The following is a 23,444-nucleotide window of genomic DNA, read 5'->3' on the forward strand; positions in this document are numbered from 1 at the left end:
AAACTGGAGCACCCGGAGGAAACCCACGCAAACACAGGGAGAATGTGTAAACTCCACACAGACAGTCACCTGAGGCTGGAATCATACCCGGTTGCCTGGTGCTGTGAGGCAGCAGTGCTAACCGCTGAGCCACTGTTTTGAGAGGGTCTGACCAGGTCCATAACACTAGGAAAGAGCTATGGGTGTGGAAATGGGGTTTTCTTGATATCTGGTCAAACATGAGGAAAAATGAGAAACCAATGAAGACAAACAAACTTGAAGAGACAATGGTCACACCACTGCAGTGAAGGGCAGAACCTCGTCAAGGTGGGAATTCCTGGATAAGAAATGGCAGTGAATTAAACATTACCATAAAAGTTGGAAATCTGAAATCAAAGCAATAAATGTTGAAAATACTCAGTGGATCATGCAGCAACTGTGGTGAGAGAAAAACAGTGTCTTCACAACATCTTGACTTGACCATCCAACATTAATAAACATCCCCAAAATCATTTTCTTGGGTTTTTAGAGAATCATGTTAATGTTTCTAAACTTAGAAGGAGCTGCTAATTGTACTAACACATCTGCAACCACTGGCCCACGATTCACCGCCCAGCCAACCAGTCATGTAGTGAATGAACAAAAGGAGCTCAATCTGGCTGAATCCTACCTTACAGGCCACACGGTGAGGGCAGAATTTGCCAAAGCCCAGAGGAGGCTGAATGCGACGGAGCAATGTCACAACATCCAGGTGTTTGATCCGTCCCCTGTGGCGAATAATCAAGAAAATCATCGAATAAGCATGTGCCTGACTGGGTGTGTCTGTGTGTGAAACAGAGCGTGTCTGTGTGTGTATGTGTGTGTGTGTGTGTGTGTGTGAAACAGTGTGTGTGTGTGTGTGTGTGTGTGAAACAGAGTGTGTCTGTGTGTGTGTGTGTGAAACAGAGCGTGTCTGTGTGTGTATGTGTGTGTGTGTGAAACAGAGCGTGTCTGTGTGTGTATGTGTGTGTGTGAAACAGAGTATGTCTGTATGTGTGGTGTGTGTGTCTGTGTGTGAAACAGAGTGTGTCTGTGTGTGTGTCTTGTGTGAAACAGAGCGTGTCTGTGTGTGAAACAGAGCGTGTCTGTGTGTGTATGTGTGTGTGTGTGTGTGTGTGTGAAACAGTGTGTGTGTGTGTGTGTGTGTGTGAAACAGAGTGTGTCTGTGTGTGTGTGTGTGAAACAGAGCGTGTCTGTGTGTGTATGTGTGTGTGTGTGAAACAGAGCGTGTCTGTGTGTGTATGTGTGTGTGTGTGTGTGTGAAACAGAGTATGTCTGTATGTGTGGTGTGTGTGTCTGTGTGTGAAACAGAGTGTGTCTGTGTGTGTGTCTTGTGTGAAACAGAGCGTGTCTGTGTGTGTGTGTGTCTGTGTGTGAAACAGAGTGTGTCTGTGTGTGTGGTGTGTGTGTGTCTGCAAGCAGTGTATGTATAAAAGCATGGTGTGTGGCTGTGAATGGTGTGTGTTTGAGTGGGGTGTGTGTGTATGAGTGAATGTCTGTGTGGGTGTCTGACAGTGTGGTGTTCATCAAGTATGTACAGTATTTGTTCCTGTGTGAGATAGCGAGTGTCTGTGAGAGTGAGTGTGTGTCTATGATTGTGTATAAAAATGCACGTAAGTTTATACATAACACATGTTTGTACATGTGTCTGTGAGTGTGTGCCTGGGTGTGTGAGAGAGAATTTGTTTTTGCAGCATGTTTGCATGAGATTTTGCCTGTGAGTGTGTCTGAGGGCGTATTCAACCAACTTACTTGGCCTCAGGATCATACTCGGCCCAGATCCTCTTAAATTCATCCAGGTGATGAGGGCCCAGAATGGACCAATCACGTGTCAGGTAATCAAAGTTGTCCATAATTACAGCTACAAACAGGTTAATAATCTGAAAAAGGATAACACTACTTAATATAAGATGCAGTGTGCAACAGTGTATAATGTATGGCGCAATGTGTAATGTATAACGCAGTATCTAATATATGGCACATTGCCAAATAACAATGCAGGCACCAAGCTCATTGCATGGGACTGAGTCCTCTCTAATTGAGTGAATATACTGGGAGCCCTACACCATGAACCTGCATAGGTAACCCTACACCAGGAATTCTACACTGAGAACTCTACCTTCGAAACCTACAATGGGAACCCTACACTACAAACCCTGCATAGGAACCTACACTACGAGACCTACAGTGGGGACCCACAATGGGAACTCTACAGAGGGAACACTGCACCAGGAAGCCTCCATTGGGAAAATTCCAATGGGAACCTTACACCAGGAACTTATATTGGAATCCCCACACTAGGAACCTACACCGGGAATCTCAGACCTGGAACCTACACCAGGAACCTCAGATGTGGAACCTACTCCGGGAATCTCAGACCTGGAGCTTACATTTGGAACCCTGTGAATCATATATTGGGAACCCTTATCAGAATCCCTAACTAAGAATCAAAACCTTACACCAGAAGGAACATATAGTGAAAGTCCTACTCTGGGACTGTAAAGAAGGCATGTTACACTGGGATCCCTACATCATGAGATCCATACTGGGATCACTACACCACAAGGCCTATACTAGGAACATACACGGGTAAACCTACAGAGTGATCATTATACCAGGAACCCTGCACTGCGAATCCTACACTGGGAACCTATACCTGAAACCTTATTCCAGGAACCCTACACAGGGAACCTTACACTGGGAACTCTCTAGCAGGAACGTTACACCAGCAATCTGCAGCGTAATCTACTCTGGGACCTACTCCATACACACTAAAATTGCAATTCTATACGATCTGGTGTCATTAGGGCATAGCACATGCTCAGATATTATTACGAACAGTGAACCCTTTAGTCCACAGACTGTGCTGGTTTGAGAAAATGGTTCACCACTACCTTCTCAGAACAGTCTGGGATGGACAACAAATGCAGCCAATCTGAGAACAAACTCTTCACGTAGCCGTTCACCCAACCAGTCTATGGTCACACTTAACATCCAGAGCTCATAATCACAATGTCATGAGCCCATCTATTTCCATCTTCCTACAGACCTTTTCTCTCATTTACTGGACAGTCTGCCTCATGGTTCTCTGTGATCTCTGGAGACGCCAATTAGCCCACTGAGCCTGTTCTGGTTCTTTTGGTAATTCATTTAACTCTGTCTCATTGACTCTACTGCCATTGGAAAGAGGTTTTTTTTAAAAATTCATTCACAGGATGAAGCTGTCGCTGGCTAGGCCAGTATTTATTGCCCATCTCAAATTGCCCAGAGGTCAGTTAAGAGTCAACCACATTGATGAGGATCTGGAGTTACATGTAGGCCAGACCAGATTAGGATGGCAGTTTCCTTCCCTAAAAGACACCAGTGAGCCAGATGGGTCTTTCTGACAATTGACAATGGATTCATCGCCATCATTAGACCCTTTAATTCCAAATCTACTGTGGTGGGATTTGAACCCGAGTCCCCAGGACATTACCTGGGTCTTTGGATTAACAGTTCAGTGAAAATGCAACTAGGCCAAGGCCTTATTATATTCTCTACTAAGCCATTTGAAATACCTCTATTAAGCTAACCTCTTCTGGCCTTGAAATTTGACCCTGCTTCTCCTTGTATCAATTCAGACTCCTCCAGTCCCGGAATCTTGTCAGTAAATCCCTCCTACATCTTCTCAGGGGCCTTAATCATCTGCTGACAGTGGTATATAGAATAGGAGTCAATCCTTTTGTTCCTCCCACTAGGTCAGGCCAGAGGATTTGAGTATAGGAGTTGGAGTGTTTGGCTGCAGTTAAGCTGCAACCTTAGTGAGGCCACACTGTTGAGTATTGTGTGCTGTTGTGGTCTCCTAGTCTGAGGGAGGACATTCTGGTTATTGAGGGAGTCCAGTGAAGGTTCACCAGACTGATCCCTGGGTAGGCAGGACTGACACGTGAGGGAGGGCTGGGTCGACTTGGTGTGTACTCGCTGGAATTTAGAAAAATGAGGAGAAACATATAAAATCCTGATGGGACTGGACAGGCTCAATGCAGGGAGAATGTTCCTTTTTGTTGGGAATGTCCAGAACTAGGGGTCACAGTCCAAGAATAAGGGGTAAGCCATTCAGGACTGAGATGAGGAAGAATTTCTTCACTCGGAGAGTTGTGAACCTGTGGAATTCTCTCCCACAGGAAGCTGTTGGGGCCAGTTCATTAGATAGTTTCAAGAGGGAGATGAACATGGAATTTGTGGCTAAAGGGATTGAGGGTATGGAGAGAAAGCGGGAGCGAGATACTGAGATTGCATGATCAGCCTTGATCATATTGAATGCTGGTATAGGCTTGAAGGGCTGAATGGCTGACTCCCATTGTCTATGTTTCTAAGTTGTATCAGAGGTCTGTTGGTTGGGGGGGTGGAGGTGCAAGATTTCAATCTGAACTTTGCTGGAGCCTTACATAACTAGTGACTCCCCAACCCTGTCCTGCACTTACTGTCTGGTATAAACTGTTTCTTTGACCTTATATCCAACCCCCAGATTACATTTTCCTGGTCTCTGTAGGTGCACCTTATTGAGGGAACTCCTGGGTGATTCTCACTTACCAAGAAAGCACAGAGCATGTAAAAACTGATGAAGTAGAAAATAGCAAAGTTGGTTCCACAGGTGTACTCTTCGCCAGGCTCGTAGTCAGATTCAGGGTCACAGAGTTTGCCAGGTCGGCAGGCCAGCATGATCTCCTGCCAAGCTTCACCTGTGGCACATCTAGAGATGACAACAATACAGTCAGCCACTGCAGGGGACACCATGTGGGCATTCAGGCTCAGGGTGAAAGGTCAGATTTGGGGTGAGGGGTCAAGTGGAAGGGAGCAGGCAGTCAGGAGGCTGTGTTAGTCACAGCATCGAACAACCATGTCACAGGGCAAGTGAGCAATCAGGGAGCAAGGGGACAGTTAGTCAGGGGACAAAGGGGACAGTCAGTCAGGGGTGAAGGGAGGAGTCAGGGGCAGTCAATCGGGTGGGTGAAAGGGCAGTCGGGGTGAATGGGCAGGGAGTCACTCACCTGAATAGCAGGAGCACAGCTTGTGGGAAAGTCTGGAAGTTATTATTGCGATTGATTTGTGCTCCATCCACATTGGCGATCTTACCAAAGACCTGATTAACAACAGAAGATGGCAGAGGTGAGAGAGATATCTCTACAGGATTGCTGAGAAAGAATTTGGTTTCAAGATTACGGTGCATTAAGGTCTATGGACAGCATTAAGGTCTTTGTACAGCACTCATTTACAGTACGAACAGACTTGTGGAAACCTACATGTACATTAGAGGGTTAATGAGCACTGGATGTGGGGTTAATGGAGCCTGGTCTTACCTGCATCCCAATGACAGCATAGATAAAGAACAACATCACAATCAGCAGAGCCACATAGGGTAGAGCCTGTCAGAAAACAATAACAAAAGCACTGAATACTCCTCTCTAGAATGTGAGCATTGCTGAAAAAAGACGCATTGTGTTCAAGCTTCTCATCAAGGTTTCTTGTGAAAGATTTTGCCAAAGTTTTTGACACAAGAATTTGACAAAATGTGTCCTTTTTCAGCAAAAGCCAGATCACAAAGCACTGTGGCCGAAGGCATGTATCCACTTAATGATGAGAAGTCTGGTGCTGACCCAGCTCCCAACCGTTCCCTAGATCAGATCCCATTCTCTCATCGGGGAGTCCATCCTTTTAGGTCACAGCCAGCCTCATTTACAGAGTTGTCGCTGTTTTGATCAGGAAGAGGTGTATACAAACAAAGAGGAGTAGATCTGTCAGCCCCTTCAGACTCCTGCCATTCAATAATATTGTGCTGATCAGAGGCATGGTTAACACACACTCAACCCAAAATGTTAACTCCATTTTACTCTCGACAGAGGCTGCCAGACCTGCTGAGTTTCTCCTGCTAATTCTATTTGTTTCAGATTGCCAGCCTTGGTAGTTCATTTTATTTCTTTACTTATAAATTCAAACCCTCTCATGTTACATTACTTGGTCCCTGCAGGCTGACCGTTTGTGATTCTTGCACTAGGACACCCAGATCCCTCTGTATCTCAGAGCTCTGCAATCTCTCACCATTTGGATAAGTTGCTCTCAGATCTCGCAGACCTGCTGATTATTACAGTCTTTAACCGTTTCCTTCCTTTGCTGCTACAGCTTGTCACTGGCTGACAGTTGATTTGATTGTCCTTTTGCAGCTCAGTCTGTGATTGACTCACACGGCTGTGCTCTCATACCTGGAAGGACTTGATGAACGTCCACAGCAAAGTTCGAACCCCCTCTCCTCTGCTCAGCAATTTGACCAGACGCATCACACGAAACAGACGGAAGAAGGAGATGGAGATACGGGAAGTGTCCTCTGACTCCTGAGAAATCACCAAGAGAACACAGGTTACAAAAAAGGAGAGTATGGCTGTGTGTGCAAACTGCAAGGGATGAGTTAAGGGTCAAACAGGAGACTGGGGCTGGGAGTTGGGAGGCAATGATGGAGACAGTAAGATCAGATACAAAAAATCCAGGGATAAAGGCAGATCGGAACAGGGTGGGAAAGAGAATGAGATGTGGAGGCCAGGAAGGCTGAGGTTGGTTAACCATTGAGGCTAACAGGAATGGGTGATTGAGGGAGGCAGATTACACAATCACAAGAAAGCCCAAAGTGCTTTCCTATGACAATAACTTGCATGAAATAATGTCACTGTGTGTCTCAAGGTACTTCACAGGAACATGGTTAGAGGAAATTTCACCTGTGGCCACGTAAAATATTAGTGGGGGAGAGGAAGGGATGAGGGTTAGGAAAAAGTGATGAGTGCTCAGGGGAGGCTGTGAGTTTTAGGGAACTGGCTGAAGGCTTGAGGGAAAGAGTCAGGGTTTGAGATCTCAGGAGAGGCTGCAAGGAATCAAGAAGGGGGTGAGGACTTATGGCACGTGCAGACAGGAAACCCTGGGGAGTGGGCAGTGAGTAATCTTGTCACTATGGTATACACCAATATTGGCACTGGCTTAACGGCACTCACCAACAATCCCAATAGGGGCAGAAAACCCAGCATACTTCAATGTGAGCAAAAAGCACAGGTACACTTGCTCCTGGTGCCTGCCTGAATGCCAGGAATCAACGTGATACCAAAATGGCAAAGGAGGGAAACCAAGGGACTCTAGATCAGTTGACTGTGCACTTATTAATAATAAAGGAGTTTTTCGCTAAAGTAAGTCAGTAAGTAATGTCTCCATAGTCTCAGAGGATCACAGGGATGTTCTCTCATTGCAGAGAGACGACTAGTGTTGAGTTTAACCTGAGGGCCACCATGTCTCAGATGACTGTGAGGAGGGAGGACTTTGATGGTGACCTCAGCCTTAATGGGAACCAAACTCTGCAGTTTACATACTCTCCATTGTGAACCAGCCATCCAGCCAACTGAGCTAGCCAGAAAGGTTAGTCACCAATATTCATGACGAACCCACTGACTCACACAGTTATCTAAACTATACATCCTCAAACCCTGCTTCCTGCAAGGACTAAATTCTATTTTTGCAATCTTTGTTGCACGTGTTCTGCAGATCCCACCGTCCACCAGGCTGTCTCTGATGCCCTCTTTACCTCAGTTGAGGACTTCCCCAAGGTGGTTGACAGGATTCCTCAGCCATGTCCAATCCATCTCCTACATTTCTGCCCATACCCATTCCCTTTCCTTCCCTCTCAGAACAACAATAGGATCCTCTTTGTGCTCACTTTCCATTCCACCAGTCTCTGCAATCAAAAGATCATCCTTCACAATTGCTGCCACCAGCAGGATACAACAACAAATTCATCCTTCCTTCCCGCATCACCATTACATTCCATCTGTGATACTATGGTCCGCTCCTCAATCACCCCTAAAATCATAGCCCCCTCCCACGGCACCTTCGCAGAAGGTGTAACACCTGCCCCCACTCCGTCCTCACCTTCCAAAGCCCTTCCAAAGTTTCACTTGTACTTCTTTCAATCTGGTCAACTGCACTCACTGCTTACAGTGTGGTCTTCTTTACATTGGCAACAGCAAATGGAGACTAGGTGACTGCTTTGTGGTACACCTCCACATGTCTATGGGAAATGACCCTGAATTCCCAGCTGCTTGCTATTTCAATAAACCATCTCACTCCCAGGCTACCATTTCTATCCTAGGGCAGCAACTGCATTCCAGCGAAGAACTGCACCTCATTTTCCATTTGACAGTTTAAACGATCAACTCCGTAACATCAGATCATGACCTCTGTCTTCCGTTTGATGATGAAATAACTCCACAGAGGCTGGTATCCCATCACCAAGTCACCCTTTATCTACATGGGTGTAATACTTGCCACAGCTCCAGCTTCCTCAGAGCCAGCTCTCAGAGTGAACAGAACCTCTGTCACTCTTGTTTATATCTGTCAGCCAGGACTTCCTGATTGGACCAGGTTAACAGCCCCAATCTAGGAACTCATATTCTGTGAGGTCCAACTCACTGACCTCATCACAATCATGACAGACGACACTGCCTCCCCCCTCATCATATTTTTGGATTTACATTCAGCAGAGTTGAAACACTTAACAGCTACCATTAACAGCCACTCTAACAGCTCTGGAGCTCTCTACAACCATAACCACTCCCTTTGCCTCTTGCTCTCTGACCAGTACGCTGAGATCAAAAGTATTAGATCAGTAAGCTTCAAGTAATCAGGAAGGAGGGATCACATCCGGAGTTAGACACAGACTGAGTGAATTCAGTGCAGAGGGGAAGAGGTGCTTTTTACTTGTTTTTCTTTGGCTCATAGTCTGGAAGTTTTTTTGAAAAGGTTAAACTGAAGCCCAGGGTCAGGGGCCCAACACAAAACAACATGATATCACAAGAAAACCATAAGTTCATTGGTTGGTAATAGCTGCTAATTTGACTATCTATTATAGGGCACCTGCAAATTAAACAGGAGAATTATTTATAGATTACAGACTGGGTCTTTTCCCCAAGGTAGGGAATTCCAAATTAGAGGGCAAAGGTTTAAGGTTAGAAGGAAAAGATTTAAAAGGGACCTGGGGTGTGGGGGGCAGAGGGCGTTGGAACGGCGAAGGATGAGGGGTGACTTGATAGAGGTTTATAAGATGATCAGAGGAATAGATAGAGTAGACAGTCAGAAACTTTTTCCCTGGGTACAACAGAGTGTTACAAGGGGACATAAATTTAAGGTGAAGGGTGGAAGGTATAGGGGAGATGTCAGGGGTGGGTTCTTTACCCAGAGAGTGGTGGGGGCATGGAATGCGCTGCCCGTGGGAGTGGTAGAGTTAGAATCATTGGCGACCTTTAAGCGGCATTTGGATAGGTACATGGATGGGTGCTTAATCTAGGATAGAAGTTTGGCACAACATCGTGGTCCGAAGGGCCTATTCTGTGCTGTATTGTTCTATCTATTGTTCTATTGTGTGTATGGAATGGGCTGCCAGAGGAGATGGTGGATGCTGTTACAATTACAACATTTAAAAGGTCTGTGGATGGGTATGACTCTAATCCAGTTTCTTCCAACAGTTCAAAGATGTGCAGGTTAGGTGGATTGGCCATGCTAAATTTTCCCATATGTCCAGGGACGTGCAGTATAGGTGAATTAGCCAAGGTAGATATGGGAATAGGCTGGATGGCTGGGTCTGGGTGAGATGCTCTTTGGAGGGGCAGTGTGGACTTAATGGACTGAATGGCCTCTTGCCAAACTGAAGAGATTCTATGATTCAAACCAGGGAACGGGAAAGTTACCTAGATGTTATGTTTCAGGAGGGAGACACACCCAGGAAACTGGGTCAAAATCATGGAATTCCCTCCCAAATGGAGTGTGTGTCAACCCAAGCAGGTGGACTGCCACAGTTTAAGAAAGCAGCTCACCCCCACCTTCTTAAGGGCAACTAGGGATGGGCTATACATGTTGGTCTTAAATGTCCTCAATGCTGGCCAGCCAGCATCGTCCATGTCCCGCAAAAAAAAATTTTAAAACGCCTTGTATTAAGTACAGTAAACTTGGTTTTAACAGGCCCCTCATGAACCAGCACTCTCGATAAACCAGTAAAAATTCTATCCCTGTAATACTGGAAGTTTACTGCATTATTGTGATCTCCATGATACCAGAGTAGTCAGTTCAAGGTGTGAGTGAGAAAGCTCTCTGCTGGTAACTTTTATTTAAGGCAAAATGAATCTTCCTCACATTCTAACATACCCCCTAACCTTACCTTCTATTACACTGGCACCACCCCACCTTTCTGTACAGTACAAAACCCATCATTTTCTATTTCTCTCTTCAGTTCTGAAGAAGAGTCATTATCAGACCTGAAGAACAACTGTTTCTCTCTCCACAGATGCCGCCAGACCTGCTGCGTTTCTCCAACACTTGCTATTTTTATTTCAGGTTTCCACCATCTGCACGATATTATTCTCATTTCAAAACTGGTCTCTTTTGACATTCACCTGGTCTGATATCTCATTGTGATTTAATGTCCATTTTTATCATTATGCCACCATCAACTGCGTTCAGACGTTCATGTTGTGATTTGAAAATGTTTGTCATTGAGGGGAGCAGGGACTACCAATTCAGATAATAGAGATGCAATCGTAAAGTTGGGGAACTAAAAGTCATGCAGCTGGTAACTTGGGGGCATGGGGTGAGGTGCCCATGGGAGGGGAGCAAAGAGAAAGAGAGGACATGACAAAATGGAGCAAGGAGAGTTAGTGCGTGAGGTACAAGAGGGACCACAGGAAATGCCCAGTTAGTGGGCTCACAGACCATGTTAATGAGTGACTGAAGAAGAGTGTTCCTCAGCTGTTACTCTTACACCAAACAGAGCTGGGATTTCACATCAGTAAGTGTTTAATTGACTGTCATCACACCTAATTCCATCCACACTGGTTGGTTAGGGCTGCACTGCTCAAAGAAGCAAAGTGGGGAAGTTAGGAACAACTTGGACATATAGAAGATTCAGGTTGGGATTTCTGGATCCCAATGCCTTTCCCAGACTGTCACAGCGCAATGGCCAGGTAGGAATTGGGGCAGGATTTAATGGTGGAGTAGGTTTGTGCAGGGTCTGAACACAAACCCATCCAGCTGTATATTCAGATTCACAATCCCGGCCTCCCGGTTCTCAACCAGGCCGAGCACTCACGAGGACTGGAGTCATCATGATGTTCTACCTCTCTGTGGGAACTACCAAAGAAAACAGATGGTTGTGAATACATTGGGCTCCCAGATTTCATGACACTCACGTTCTTTAGTACCTCTTAGCCAAAGAGGTTCTTACTCAGGGGCCTAGTCAGAGAGCTGACAAATACAGGAGTCAGGCTCTGTTACAACTTTCTATCCATCATTCGCACAATGAAGAGGCTTTGAACATCAGAAAGAAAAACAATGGGCTGAATCTTCTGTTTCTCTCACTTAATCTGAGTTATGTTGACATTTTGGAGGGATTTCCATTATGAGGCTCAGTGAGATTTCTCACTGTATCTTACCAAACGTGCCACATTAACTACCTAGCACATCCTAGGGCTTCTCTCACATCCAATTTGAGTCCCATCTTACCACACACCGTTTCCAAATCAACTCACCACTCAGTGGGTATCCAAGTATTCACCACCTCTTCTGGCGCCTGCCCAGTCTTTAAAATGTGGACCTAGGCAGATACCGTCAGTCCAGAGCTGCCCAACCAGTTGTTGTTGGCATTTGCCCCAGACATGGCAGACAGTGGGAGATCTGGAGCTCCTTTTTATGGGGCAGTGAATGGATGGGTGCTCTTCCTCCCCCAGGACCAGCAGTGCAGGCCACCAGACCATGGTTACCACCCAGTGAAAATACGTTCAGCCATCTCAAGGAATGTAGGAAGTAGGAAGAAAGTCAATTACCTTCTTCACTTCGCTATTTCTCCATTTGCCAGTGTTAAGTGTCATTATCCTTTCTCCAACACCTCATACTCACTCCACCTCTGCTACTGCATCCACCTCCCATGAGGGCTCATCCACTGTTGCCTCCACTATCTTCCCTTACTCACTGTCACCCACTCTAACTCCTGACACCACTAACCCTGCATGCCCTCTGCACTGCCTGCTCACTCACTCGGGACACCTCTCCACCTTCATCAATAATTGCACTGTGCCCCCCACCCAATTTCTTCTCACATATAATCTACCTCCCTCTCTCATTCCAGTGGGAGAACAGCCCATACTGGGGCATGAAGAGGCAAATCAATGGTGGGCTGCCTGACTTTAGGCTCCTTTTAAGGTGTGCTTCCTGATTCTGACCACCCTGAGAACTGACTGACGGTATCCAAGCCCCTCGATTGGTGGAGGCTGCCCTACATTTATTGTGCCAGATGTCCCGAGGGACAGCCACCCCGTTTGACTTGACAGGTCTGCTGATAACCAATGACAAACTTCCTGGCTTTGTGCATGTACAAAACAACATGGCAAGACAGGAGTAATATGAGCCTGGTTTCGCAGGCTCAGGGGCAAAGAGCAAAATGGCAACACAATGCAGGGGTGCTGTAAGCATTCAGGTATGTTCAGAGTAAGTGAGTGCTTGACAGTGAGCAAAGAACAAGAGATACATTGTGGTGCAGTCCATGAGTTGGCTGTGTGTCTCTGAGGACACAACATTACAATGAGAGTTACTGGGGCAGCCCAAGGGGCGGCACTGATGTATAGAAAAGGGTCCTGTGAGAAGTCTGGTGATCTGCCATGATTATTCCTAGAGGCTGGCACATGTCAGAAGCCAATGTCCATGGACATGGGGAGGGTATGGCTGGGTAACCATGGAACACGCCCCGAGATAGGTGCACCTGATGTCCAACATGAAGGTCCCTCAGAGCAAGTGGTGAGCTGATTCGGTGAGATACCCACTTTTAGGTCCATGTTGAGACTTCTCGATATCTAGCTTGTTTGGCAAGTTTGGTAAGATGGAATGTTGAATATTAATGAGGTGAGCTGTGCCATCAACAAGGCATTTAACAAGCAATTAATCCCTGTCAATTATTAACTCACTTCTGCTATTTGTGAAAAGCATAGAAGATGGAGTGAGGGCTATTGTGGTGCAGTGAGGAAGACCAGGTTTAAGTCCTACCTGCTCCTAGATGTGTGTGGTAACACCCTCTGAACAGGTTGATTCAGAAGTATCTAAAAGATGGAGTGAGGTGCTCCCAATGTCAAGATGGTCTCAATGAATTTGACGTCAGATTCTGCCTCACATCCCCCACAGCCCAGTTCTGAAGAAGGGTCACTTGACTCGAAACGCTAATGGTGCTTTTTCTCCACAGACATTGCCAGACCTGCTGAGTATCTCCAGCAATTTCTGTTTTTGTTTGTTTCTCCACAGCCCATGTCACATAGAGGCCCTCTAAAGGATTCTGCTCAAAGTGACTGGTCCCAGCCCCCCACAGGCTGTAAACTCAATGTGCTTGCTTCTTTGAGTGTCCAAGTCTGACAGGATAGTTGATTACACCACACTACAGGATGAGAGTTTGATGGCGAAGTGTACACTCCAAACAGAAGCAGCTCTGAGGCACATGCTCTGCACACAGCCAACCCCACATGCAGCCAGATATTTACACTGGAGTCGCATCGAGAGCTCAGGCAGTAGAGACCCCCACTGGAAGCAAGAGCTGTCTGTCAAAGGAATGCAAAGGTGAGCAGAGAGCATGAGAGAAAGAGAGAGAGAGAGAGATGAGGTAGAGAGAACGAGTGAGAAACATATGGAAGAGAAAGAGATGGGGCAAGAGAGCAATGAGACAAGGGAGACAGAGTGAAACAGAAGAACAGGGAGTGAGACAGAGCATCAGAGAGAGAAGGGATGAACAAGGTTAGGCAGACAAAGAGATTGAGGGGAAGAACGATAAAGGAAAGGCTCAGGAGAGAGAACGGGAGATGTACAGACAGAGAGAGGAAAACAAAGATAGAGAGATGACCATAGGAGAGAGAGAATGTTTGCACAGAACAAGCCCTTACACACATGAACATCAAAACCCACAAATACTGGGCCGGGAGACGATGTGGCAGGTCTCAGCCAGGGTACATCAGTGAGAGACCAGGCACATGTGCTGAAACTGCACTGTCTACTGTTCAGCTGACTATACTAAACTCCATACTCAGCAGTATGTCCATGTGGCCTCTGAGGACTGTCTCAAACAAATTCACTATCTTCACCCTCCTGCCCTCTGCCACGCAATGAGCTGCTTACATCAACACACACGACACAGCAGCTCACACCAGTTCATACCAACTCGCACCAACACACACCAGTTCATACTAACATGCCAGAACACACTAGCTCACACCAACACACCAGCACAGACTAGTTCACACCAGCTCACACCAACACACGAGTTCACGCCAGAACACACAAGTTCACAATAGCCCACATCAACCCCAGCTCACTAGCCCACTCTAGTCCACCCAGCACATACCAGGATGGACAGAATGGGCAAACATACCATGTGCTACCAACAAAAGGGGGCACACACACACAACTGCCCTGTCCCCTAGTCCCTCACATATACTTGAATCTGCAAGCATGCTCTGTCTGGGGGAATCCAGAAACAGCACACGACAGTCTACTCATCGAAAACTCTCAGCTTATTTGGTGGATGTGAGAGGGAGCAGGAGGTGTGAGCTGGTCGGAGCTGACATCGAACTCCAAGGGACCCATGCTTCAGATGTGTTTATATTTATCCAAAAGGGTTTCATTCACCCAATCCTACATGTCTAATGTCAACTAACTCACCCTAGCCCTAGCACACAAACCGAGCACCCACATGAAACACAGCCATGAGAACGGCGCAGAGCTGAGGCCATATCCTCCACATTCCCATATCAGTGCTACAGCGTTTTCATCATCAGACCATCAGTACTTACATTGACCTCACTGAGGATCACATCGATAATACTGCCGATGACAATTAGGAAGTCAAATACATTCCAGGGATCTCCAAAATAACCCTAAAAACAGAGGGAGAGAGAGAGTGAGTGTGAGAGGCGTAGTGGAATGGAGGGAGAGAGGAGGAGGGTACATGAGGAGAGGGAGGGCAGGAAAGGTGAGAGGGAATGACAGGGAGAAGCGAGCAGGAGAGGGGAAATGTGTGGTGAGAAGAGACCACAGAGGGGAAAGCTGAAACAGAGAGGAACAGCGGGTGAAGGTTAGGAGAGATACGGAGGGATCCAGGCAAGGTCTATTTAAAGGGGATAACCAAGTCCTGCCAGAGCTGGACAGTGAAGTGCTATTGGCTGCACAGAGTAAAATACTGATCAGGTCAAATCCCTGATGATCTGGTCCAGTTCCAACATGGCGATACCAGTTGGTCAGGCCTTGCTGTGAAGGAGCATAGGTCACCTCTGGGATTTATAGAACCTCTGCTGGGATTTACTGACCACTCTGTTGATTCACTGAAGATTGAGAACTACTGACGGATCTATGTAACCTCAGCTCAATTATGATCCACTAGATTACGCTGTCATTGATTGTTCCTGCACAGGGATACTTTGAATCTCCACACTGCTGTGGCTCTCTTCTGAGATCCAATTTCCTCCCTCTGGGATACACTGGATTTCTGAGATACAACTGGTAATCACTGAACTGAGATTTATGGTCCAATGCAGGATCGCTGAACAGCTTTGAGATGCACTGCTGGGTTCCATTTCTATCTCGGGTGACCGAATCAACACGGACATTTACTATAAACCGACCGACTCCCACAGCTACCTAGACTACACCTCCTCCCACCCTGCCCCCTGTAAAAATGCCATCCCATATTCCCAATTCCTTCGTCTCCGCCACATCTGCTCCCAGGAGGACCAGTTCCAATACCGTACAACCCAGATGGCCTCCTTCTTCAAAGACCGCAATTTCCCCCCAGACGTGATCGACGATGCCCTCCACCGCATCTCCTCCACTTCCCACTCCTCTGCCCTTCAGCCCCGCCCCTCCAATCGCCACCAGGACAGAACCCCACTGCTCCTCACCTACCATCCCACAAACCTCCATATACATCGTATCATCCGTCGTCATTTCCGCCACCTCCAAACGGACCCCACCACCAGAGATATATTTCCCGCCCCTCCCCTGTCAGCTTTCCGAAAAGACCACTCGCTCCGTGACTCCCTCGTCAGGTCCACACCCCCCACCAACCCAACCTCCACTCGCCGTACCTTCCCCTGCAACCGCAAGAAATACAAAACTTGCGCCCACATCTCCCCCCCCTTACTTCCCTCCAAGGCCCCAAGGGATCCTTCCATATCCACCACAAATTCACCTGCACCTCCACACACATCATTTACTGCATCCGCTGCACCCGATGTGGCCTCCTCTATATTGGGGAGACAGGCCGCCTACTTGCAGAACGTTTCAGAGAACACCTCTGGGACACCCGGACCAACCAACCCAACCACCCCATGGCTCAACACTTCAACTCCCCCTCCCACTCCACCAAGGACATGCAGGTCCTTGGACTCCTCCATCACCAGACCATAGCAACACAACGGCTGGAGGAAGAGCGCCTCATCTTCCGCCTAGGAACCCTCCAACAACAAGGGATGAACTCAGATTTCTCCAGTTTCCTCATTTCCCCTCCCCCCACCTTGTCTCAGTCCCAACCCTCAAACTCAGCACCACCTTCCTAACCTGCAATCTTCTTCCTGATCTCTCTGCCCCCACTCCGGCCTATCACCCTCACCTTAACCTCCTTCCACCTATCGCATTTCCAACGCCCCTCCCCCAAGTCCCTCCTCCCTACCTTTTATCTTAGCCTGCTGGACACACTTTCCTCATTCCTGAAGAAGGGCTTATGCCCGAAACGTCGATTCTCCTGCTCCTTGGATGCTGCCTGACCTGCTGCGCTTTTCCAGCAACACATTTTCAGCTGGGTTCAATCTGACCCCTGTGTCAATAACTGACCCCAAGATGATTAAATTCCAACCCTAAACTACAGTGAAATATTGGGCTGGAGGTCAAGCTGAAGGGGTAAATTTGAATAATGAATCAATGAACCATATCCAGTGGATAATCAAATGAAACTCAGGAGAGAACAAACAGAAACATTCAGAACCTGCAAGAGCAAACAATACAAGTGAGGGAAGTGAAGAGATTGTCTGCTGGTTCTTGTAGAAGAGACATGGGCTGGTTCAGCAACCAAACAGCAGTCTCCATGAATCGAACTGACAACTGTGAGTGTGAGTGAGAGACAGAACAAGAAAGAGATGAGCAGAACTGGTCGCTATGAAAGCTGGAGTGAGAGAGAGGGAGAGGCAAAGGAATGGTTGTTGAGAGGGAGGGGGGAGAAAAAGGCCTGACCACCGTGAGAGTGAGAAAGAGAGCAAGATAGAGGAACGGAACAGATGATTGGGCAACAGGGTGTAAAATCTGTTACAAGCTGATCACTGGAGAGTGAGACAGCTCAACAGGATGATCAGTATTAGAGTGAGAGTTAGAGAGATGGAGAGAGGCAAAGGACAGAGAGAGAGAGACAGGAGGGAGTGAAGCAGGATTGACCACAGTGAGTGTGAGAGAGAGAGAAACAGAATGGACCATTTAGAGAGTGTGTGTGAGACAGAGTAAGAGAATCAACAGGACTGATCACTGTGAGTGAGAGTAGGTAATGGGATAGATAAGAGGTGAAGTGAGGAAGGATAACAGGACTGATTACTGTGAGGGTGAGAGGGTAATAGTGAGACACAGTCTAATACTCACCAAGAACAGGTCCCTTATAGAAGGCATGAAAGAAGAGAGAAGTCAGGATGAACAGGAGGAACATTGAAAGCAGGGCTGCCTATCCCCTCACCAGATTAATATCCCATTACCAGGCACACCTCTGTCAGGTTACTGCTTTGGTCTGCCTTCAGGCAAGGGCCCAGCTTTGGCCTCAGAGACCGCTGGCCCTGCAGTCTACTGCCCTTCATATCTCCCACTCTGTTCCTGATTGGCTGTTTAGTGACCAAGTAACTGTGCAGATGATGACATTTAGAGAAGACTTTTAATGCAATAACTTTCCAGTTGAAAGTTTGGTGTCTAAAACCAGAGTACATGGGATATGTTGGGGAAGGGGTAGGTATGCTGGTCTGGATTGAGAACTGGTTTAGGAACAGGAAACAGTGAGGATGATGGGTCCTTTTCAATTTGCCAGGCTGGCTTAGATTACTGCAAGGATTGGGGCCTAGATATTTACAATCTCAACCAGTGATTTGGTTGTAGGGATTAAATACAGTATTTCAGTGCATTAAGTGCAGTGTAAATGGCGCAAAACCAGGTGTGAATTTGGAGAGGCTGAGTGAGTGGTCAAGTATTTGCAGGTGGAATATAATATAGAGACATATGAATAGAGAGTATTTCTTAAACGATGAGAGAGTGGAAAGTGTCAAACTTCAAAGGGGCTTTGGTCTCCTTGATCAGGAGGCACTGAAAGTTTTTAAGAGGATTTGAATACAGGGGCAAAGATGTCCTACTGCATTTGTATAGTGTCTTGCAGAGCCTCACTGAGAACACACCTGGAGAATTGGGGCACATGTTATCAATGTAAGGGACAAGCCACTACAAACTGCAATAAGGAGGAATTTTATCATTATGAAGATGGGGAGTCTTTGGAATTTTCTACCCCAGAGACTGTGGAGATTCAATGATTGAGCCATTTCAGGCTAACAATTAATAAACATCTACATTGCAAAAACATCGAGGGGTATGGTTATATTGCAGGAAAATAGTGTTGGAGTAAAAGATTAGCCATGATCTGGAATGGGGTAGATGGACTGAATGGTCTGCTCCAGTTCTTATTTCCTACGTTCATTGAGCAATTTAGACTATTCCCATATCTCATCACAAGGTCACACACACACAGTTACCAGCATTCCCAAAGTGAAGGCAATGGGAGGCAATGGCCCAATGGTATTATCGCTGAACTATTAATCCAGAAACCCAGATAATGTTCTGGGGACCAGCTTCAAATCCTGCCATGGCAGATGATGGAGACTATTCAGTAAAGATATCGAATTAAGAATGTAATGACGACCATGAATTGATTGTTGGAAAAACCTATCTGTTTCACTAATGTCCTTCAGGGAAGGAAGCTGCCAACCTTACCTGGTCTGGCCTACAGGTGACTCCAGACCCACAGCAATGTGGTTGACTCTTAATTACCTTATGGGCAATAAATGCTGCCTCCTCATCCCATGAATGAATAAAGAAAAAACATCCCTATGGTAACCAACTTTCCCTCAGTAATCCCAAAGTAACCAGTAATCCCACAGGAACCAGCATTCCCAGAGTAATCCCATTATAAATAGCATTCTCACAGTAATCCCATGGTAAGCAGAATTCCCACAGCATTCCTGCAGTACACCCATGATCACTGGCATTCCCACTGTAACCAATATTCCCACAGTAAATTTACAGAAACCAGCATTCCAGTAATAATCCCATTGTAACTAGCATTCCCACTGTAAACCTATAGTAACCAGTACTACCACAGTAACCAGCATTCCCATGGTAACCAACATTCCCACAGTAATCCCGTGGTGAAAACTAAAAAAATACTGAATCAAAAAACCCTGTTGCAATCTTCCTTTATATTACTAGCTAGCTTACCCACATATTTCATCTTCTCACCTCTTGTTGCTTTTTCAGTTATCATCTGCTGGATTTAAAGTCTTCCCGATTCTCTGACTTCCTGGAGAGAGGAAGGACTGCAGATATTTGAAGCAAGAGTCAATAGTTGTGAAGCTGGAAAAGCACAGCAGGTCAGACAGCATCTGAGGAGCAGGAGGGGTGATGTGTCAGACCTGCTGTGCTTTGCCAGCTTCACATCTCTTGTCTCTGGCTTCCTACCAGTCTTCACTACAGCATATGGTTTTTCTTTTGCTTCTTTGTGGTCCCTGACTTAGAGTGATAGAGATGTACAGCATGGAAACAGACCCTTCGGTCCAACCCGTCCATGCTGTCCAGATATCCCAACCCAATCAAGTCCCACCTGCCAGCACCGCACCCATATCCCTCCAAACCCTTCCTATTCACATATCCATCCAGATGCCTTTTGAATGTTGCAATTGTACCAGCCTTCACCACATCCTCTGGCAGCTCATTCCATACATGTACCACCCTCTGCATGAAAAAGTCGCCCCTTAGGTCTCTTTTATATCTTTCCCCTCTCACCCTAAACCTATGCCCTCTAGTTCTGGACTCCCGGACCCCAGGGAAAGACTGTGTCTATTTACCCTATCTATGCCCCTCATAATTTTATAAACCTCTATAAGGTCACCCCTCAGCCTCCGACACTCCAGGGAAAACAGCCTCAGCCTGTTCAGCCTCTCCCTGTAGCTCAAGTCCTCCAACCCTGGCAACATCCTTGTAAATTTTTTCTGAACCCTTTCAAGTTTCACAACATCTTTCCAATAGGAAGGAGACCAGAACTGCACACAATATTCCAACAGTGGCCTAACCATTGTCCTGTACAGCCACAACATGACTCCCAACTCCTATACTCAATACTCTGACCAATAAATGAAAGCATACCAAACGCCTTCTTCACTATCCTATCTACCTGCGACTCCATTTTCAAGGAGCTATGAATCTGCACTCCAAGGTCTCTTTGTTCAGCAACACTCCCTAGGACCTTACCATTAAGTGTATAAGTCCTGCTAAGGTTTGCTTTCCCAAAATGCAGCACCTCGCATTTAGCTGAATTATACTCCATCTGCCAATTCTTAGCCCATTGGCCCATCTGGTCCAGATCCTGTTGTAATCTGAGGTAATCCTCTTCGCTGGGCACTACACCTCCAATTTTGGTGTCATCTGCAAACTTACCAACGGTACCTCTTATGCTCGCATACAAATCTTTTATGTAAATGACAAAAAGTAGAGGGTCCAGCACCGATTCTTATGTCACTCCACTGGTCACAGGCCTCCAGTCTGAAAAACAACCCTCCACCATCACCCTCTGTCTTCTACCTCTGAGCCAGTTCTGTTTCCAAATTACTAGTTCACCCTGTATTCCATGAGATCTAACCTTGCTAATCAGTCTGCCATGGGGAACCTTGTCGAACGCTTTACTGAAGTCCATACAGATCACATCTACTGCTCTGCCCTCATCAATCTTCTTTGTTACTTCTTCAAAAAACAGAATCAAATTTTTAGATTAGATTACTTACAGTGTGGAAACAGGCCCTTCGGCCCAACAAGTCCACACCGACCCGCTGAAGCGCAACCCACCCATACCCCTACATTTACCCCTTACCTAACACTATGGGCAATTTAGCATGGCCAATTCACCTGACCTGCACATTTTTGGACTGTGGCAGGAAACCCACGCAGACACAGGGAGAATGTGCAAACTCCACACAGTCGCCTGAGGTGGGAATTGAACCCAGGTCTCTGGCGCTGTGAGGCAGCAGTGCTAACCACTGTGCCACCGTGCCGCCCAAATTTGTGAGACATGATTTCCCACATACAAAGCCATGTTGACTATCCCTAATCAGTCCTTGCCTTTCCAAATACATTCACATCCTGTCCCTCAGGATTCCCTCCAACAACTTGCCCACCACTGAGGTCTGTAGTTCCCTGGCTTGTCTTTACTGCCCTTCTTAAACAGTGGCACCATGTTGGCCAACCTCCAGTCTTCTGGCACCTCACCTGTGACTATCGCTGATACAAATATCTCAGCAATCACTTCTCTAGCTTCCCACAGAGTTCTCGGGTACACCTGATCAGGTCCTGGGGATTTATCCACCTTGACCCGTTTCAAGACATCCAGCACTTCCTCCTCTGTAATCTGGACATTTTGCAAGATGTCACCACCTATTTCCCTCCAGTCCATATCTTCCATGTCCTTTTCCACAGTAAATACTGATGCAAAATACTCATTTAGTATCTCCTCCATTTTCTGTGGCTCCACACAAGCCACATTGGAGGAGAGGATGTTCAGTTGCACAGTGAATTGTGGAAAAAGTTAAAGTTGGGGAGGGTTCAGGAGAGGAAATTAAATTTCCAGAACAAGTAATAGGAGAGAGAGTATGGGAAGGCTCAGAAATCTAAATTCAGGCCCAGCAGATATGGGGACAATTATGAGAAGGGAGACAGTTAATCAGGACTGAGGGGTTTATACTGAAATGCAAGAAATGAGGTAAATAACCCTGTAATTGGCAAGTACAATGATGTGAGTATCACAGAGACAGGGCTGCAAGGGGAATAGGGCTGAGAACTGAATATCCAAGGACTCACGTCCTATCGAGAGGACAGGTAGATGGGCAGAGGTTGGATTGTTCTTAAGAAATGGAATTAAATCATTCGCAAGAAGTGATACAGAGTTGAAAGGCATGTGTACAGAGAGTTGAGAAGCCACAAAGGAGAAAAGACCCTGATGGGAGTTATGCTCAGGTCTTCCAGTAGTGGTCAGGATGTGGGGGAGAAATTAAATCAGGAGATTTCATTGTGTGCCTACAGTGTGGAAGCAGGTCTTTCTGCCCATCAAGTCCACGCTGCAGATTGAGGGGGAGAAGATTGAATCACTATAATGGTATTACAATGGAGTGAAGAAACATGAGGGAGCAGCTGGCTAGAGTTGATCGGAAGTGGAGCCTTGAAGGATAAATGGTAGAGCAGCATTGGCAGGAGTTTGTGGGGGAAATTTCCCTTATTCATAGTCACATCCTGATGACTGACCAAATTCAAGGTACTTAATGTATCCTGAAGCCCAGTGTCCAGGTAACTCTCCCCCTCCCTGATGTGTTTGACACTCAGACTCCAGCTCATCAATCTGAGCCAGAGTTCTCCAGCGACCAACACTTGCTACAGATGTAGTTACTATAAACCACAATGGAGTCCATGAACTCCCACATCATACAGTTCCAACTCATCACCTGGTCCAACATCTCTATTTTAAGTAATTAGTTCTTAATTTGATGCTTGAATATTCCTTCTGGCCTTTTAGTTTGTATGCTGTATATACTTCTGTTTACCATCAATCTGGCAGTAACCTGTCAGTTACCTACCAATAAACTTATGGTTTTTCTGTAATGTCACTTCTATTGTGCTAGGCCTCAGTGATGGGCTTCAATTGATCCTTTGAAAACACCTCACAAACCATGATGTGAAAAAGCACCTCTTCCCTTCTGCACCGAATTCTCACACTGCCTCCAAATTCCCCGAACTATATATTAACTCAGGCTGTATCTCACTCCAAATGTGAGCTCTCCTTCCTAAATGTGTTTAGTTTACTAATCCAAACTTCAGGAATTTGCATTCCCACAGTAATCCCACAGTCATACCATGGTTACCAGCATTCCCACAGTAATCCTACAGAAGCCAGCATTCATGCAGTAATCCAATGGTAACCAACATTCCCCACAGTAATCCCATGGTAACCAACATTCCACACAGTAATCAGCACTCCCACAGTAATCCCATGGTAACCAACATTTCCA

General features: G+C 46.4%; 1 protein-coding gene across 3 annotated transcripts in view; it reads right to left on the reverse strand.

Annotated features, from left to right (window-relative positions):
* The window catches only part of LOC140467254 (voltage-dependent L-type calcium channel subunit alpha-1S-like), a 214,656-nt gene that overhangs the window by 38,961 nt on the left and 152,251 nt on the right, over positions 1–23,444 (reverse strand). For 2 of the 3 annotated variants that reach the window (XM_072563500.1, XM_072563502.1), the window contains 8 exons: positions 14,901–14,984; positions 13,599–13,655; positions 6,258–6,386; positions 5,358–5,423; positions 5,049–5,140; positions 4,591–4,750; positions 1,771–1,898; positions 650–746 (listed from right to left, as the gene is read on the reverse strand). In XM_072563500.1, coding sequence (XP_072419601.1) covers positions 650–746; positions 1,771–1,898; positions 4,591–4,750; positions 5,049–5,140; positions 5,358–5,423; positions 6,258–6,386; positions 13,599–13,655; positions 14,901–14,984 — 813 coding nt within the window. The remainder of the gene's footprint in view (positions 1–649; positions 747–1,770; positions 1,899–4,590; positions 4,751–5,048; positions 5,141–5,357; positions 5,424–6,257; positions 6,387–13,598; positions 13,656–14,900; positions 14,985–23,444) is intronic. The other variant, XM_072563501.1, reaches the window with a different exon arrangement.

The sequence above is a fragment of the Chiloscyllium punctatum genome, chromosome 45, assembly GCF_047496795.1.
Source record: "Chiloscyllium punctatum isolate Juve2018m chromosome 45, sChiPun1.3, whole genome shotgun sequence".
Lineage (NCBI taxonomy): Eukaryota > Metazoa > Chordata > Chondrichthyes > Orectolobiformes > Hemiscylliidae > Chiloscyllium > Chiloscyllium punctatum.